The 2,193-nt window shown below is 42.8% G+C and overlaps 1 protein-coding gene across 1 annotated transcript in view; it reads left to right on the top strand.

The window, feature by feature from the left end:
- The window catches only part of LOC133463840 (E3 ubiquitin-protein ligase TRIM8-like), a 6,590-nt gene extending 4,750 nt beyond the window's left edge, over positions 1 to 1,840 (top strand). The window contains exons 2-3 of the mRNA XM_061745584.1: positions 5 to 79; positions 1,095 to 1,840. Coding sequence (XP_061601568.1) covers positions 5 to 79; positions 1,095 to 1,753 — 734 coding nt within the window. The 3' untranslated portion in view covers positions 1,754 to 1,840. The remainder of the gene's footprint in view (positions 1 to 4; positions 80 to 1,094) is intronic.
- The last annotated feature ends 353 nt before the right edge of the window (positions 1,841 to 2,193 follow it).

Genomic DNA, 2,193 nt, shown 5'->3' with positions numbered 1-2,193 from the left:
CGAGTGGGCCAGATCAACTCCCACCATTTCCTGTCCGACATCTCCACGAGAGAGAAAAACTTGAGAAAAATCCTAGAAGGTAAGAAAGCAAATGAGGGATATGTAGCACTAGGGTTGCAAAGGGGTGGAAAATTTCCGGTAAATTTCCAGAAACTTTCCATGGGAAGTTAAGCTGGGGAATTTTGGAAATATACCAAATTGGAAACTTTCCATGGGAATTATGGGAATTTATGGGAATTATTGGGAATTTATGGGAATTAACTGAAATTGGGGGTAATTTAAACAAACCTGTATCATATCCAAACATAAATGTAAATATTTATTTTGTCATAAGCAGATATCCATGCAAGATAATACAAAAACATGACATTTCAACAGATTTATTTGAGTAGAACCTTAGTTTTTATTCTTGTACTCCCCACCCAATCAAAAGTAAAATGACCCCAACCCCCCCCCCCCCAAAAAAGTCCCATTCAAAATGTTAAATGAAAGGAGCCCCACTTCCTCCAAAAAAGTCCCATTAAACATGTTTTTTTAATTTAATATTTGCAAGTTAAACATTAATACCATTATAGATCAAATATATTTACCCCATAATATTATCAAAACTTACTTGACTTTATATAGTCCGTGGGCTCAAATGTGTGGCTTCAATAGTCTTGTGCTTTGAGCTCAAATGTGTGGCCTCCAGGCTTCAAGAAATCACCTGTGCATGTGATGGAGGAATGCACAGTGCATGTAGGGGGCGTGGCCTCAATAGCCCTGCAGTAAGCTGTGTGCATGTGATGGAGGAGTGTACTTGCATGTTGTTTTAGCCAAGACTATGCTACAATATATTTCCCCCAACAATATTTAAGTTCCCTGTTAAGGGCCAACCTTCAATTCTGTAAATTTTGTATTTATTCCCGTTAATTCCCGTTAATTCCCATATATTCCCGTTAATTCCCATATATTCCCGTTAATTCCCATGGAAAGTTTCCAACTTTGAAAATTCCCGGAATTTTGCAACCCTATGTAGCATCTTTGATGTTCGGTTCCTGGTCTGTGATGTGGTCAGAATTAACCGGTGTCTCCTCCTGTCCCATCCCGCTCAGAACCGTTCAACGAGGCCCCCATTCTGGAGATCGTCCAGTCTCACCACGGCTCTGCTGGGTCCCAACTGGGGAGCGGTTCCGGTCTGCAGAAGAGGAAATACAGCGTGGCATTCCTGGAGAGCAACGTGGACAAATCCACCTCCCAGGATCCTCCGCCTTTGCTCTACAGCAGCAAAAAACCCTTCCTGGCCGAGCAGAGCCAGCACGCTCCATCCATGTACCCCTCGGACGTCCTCCCCCAGAACCTGCACACCGGCCCCAGCCACAGCCAGCTCCTGGACGCTGCGGCCCATCACTTGGTGGGCTTGGGGCCCAGCTCCGGCCACCACTCAGGGAACTTATTCCCATCTCCTCACTTCCCCAGCGGAGCTGCGTCGCAACAAGCCATGTATAAAGGGAGGAAAGTACTGATGTGCACGCTGAATAACTGCTGCTGCTCCGGGGCTCCGGCGGCTCACGCGCAGCCCGCGTACCCGGCGCCGGACTCCTTCCCTTCCATGACCTCTCAGGAGTTCTCCCCGCACCCGCCGCTCCCCGTAAGTCAGCCGCTGCAGCATTTTCCCATGAGAGGGTTGATGGAAACTTCACAGACTGCCCGGCACCCCGACTTCTACGGGCTGTACGGCCAGTCTTCAACCAAGCATTACGGGACCAAGTAACGAACCGGAACCAGGGTTTGTATGGAGCCAAATCAGGGCCAAAAGTTTTGCAAATTTGAAAATAAAATTTGAACCTGAAAATTTTTTTTTACAGTTTCAGTTTTATTTTTTTCGGTATCAGATCTTTTTATTTCAGTTTCAAATCTTTTTATTTCAGTTTCAAATCTTTTTTTCAGTTTCAAATCTTTTTTTTTCAGTTTCACGTCTTTTTTTTCAGTTTCACTTCTTTTTTTTTCAGTTACAAATTTTTTTTTTTCAGTTTCACATCTTTTTTTTTCAGTTTCACATCTTTTTTTTTCAGTTTCACTCCTTTTTTTTCAGTTACAAATATTTTTTTTTTCAGTTTCACATCTTTTTGTTTCAGTTTCACATCTTTTTTTTTTCAGTTTCACTTCTTTTTTTTCAGTTTCACTTCTTTTTTTTCAGTTACAAATTTTTTT

The sequence above is a fragment of the Cololabis saira genome, chromosome 17 (genome assembly GCF_033807715.1).
Source record: "Cololabis saira isolate AMF1-May2022 chromosome 17, fColSai1.1, whole genome shotgun sequence".
Taxonomy (NCBI): Eukaryota; Metazoa; Chordata; class Actinopteri; order Beloniformes; family Belonidae; genus Cololabis; species Cololabis saira.
The sequence above is the reverse complement of the archived record's forward strand: the minus strand, read 5'-3'. Positions and strand labels throughout refer to the sequence as shown.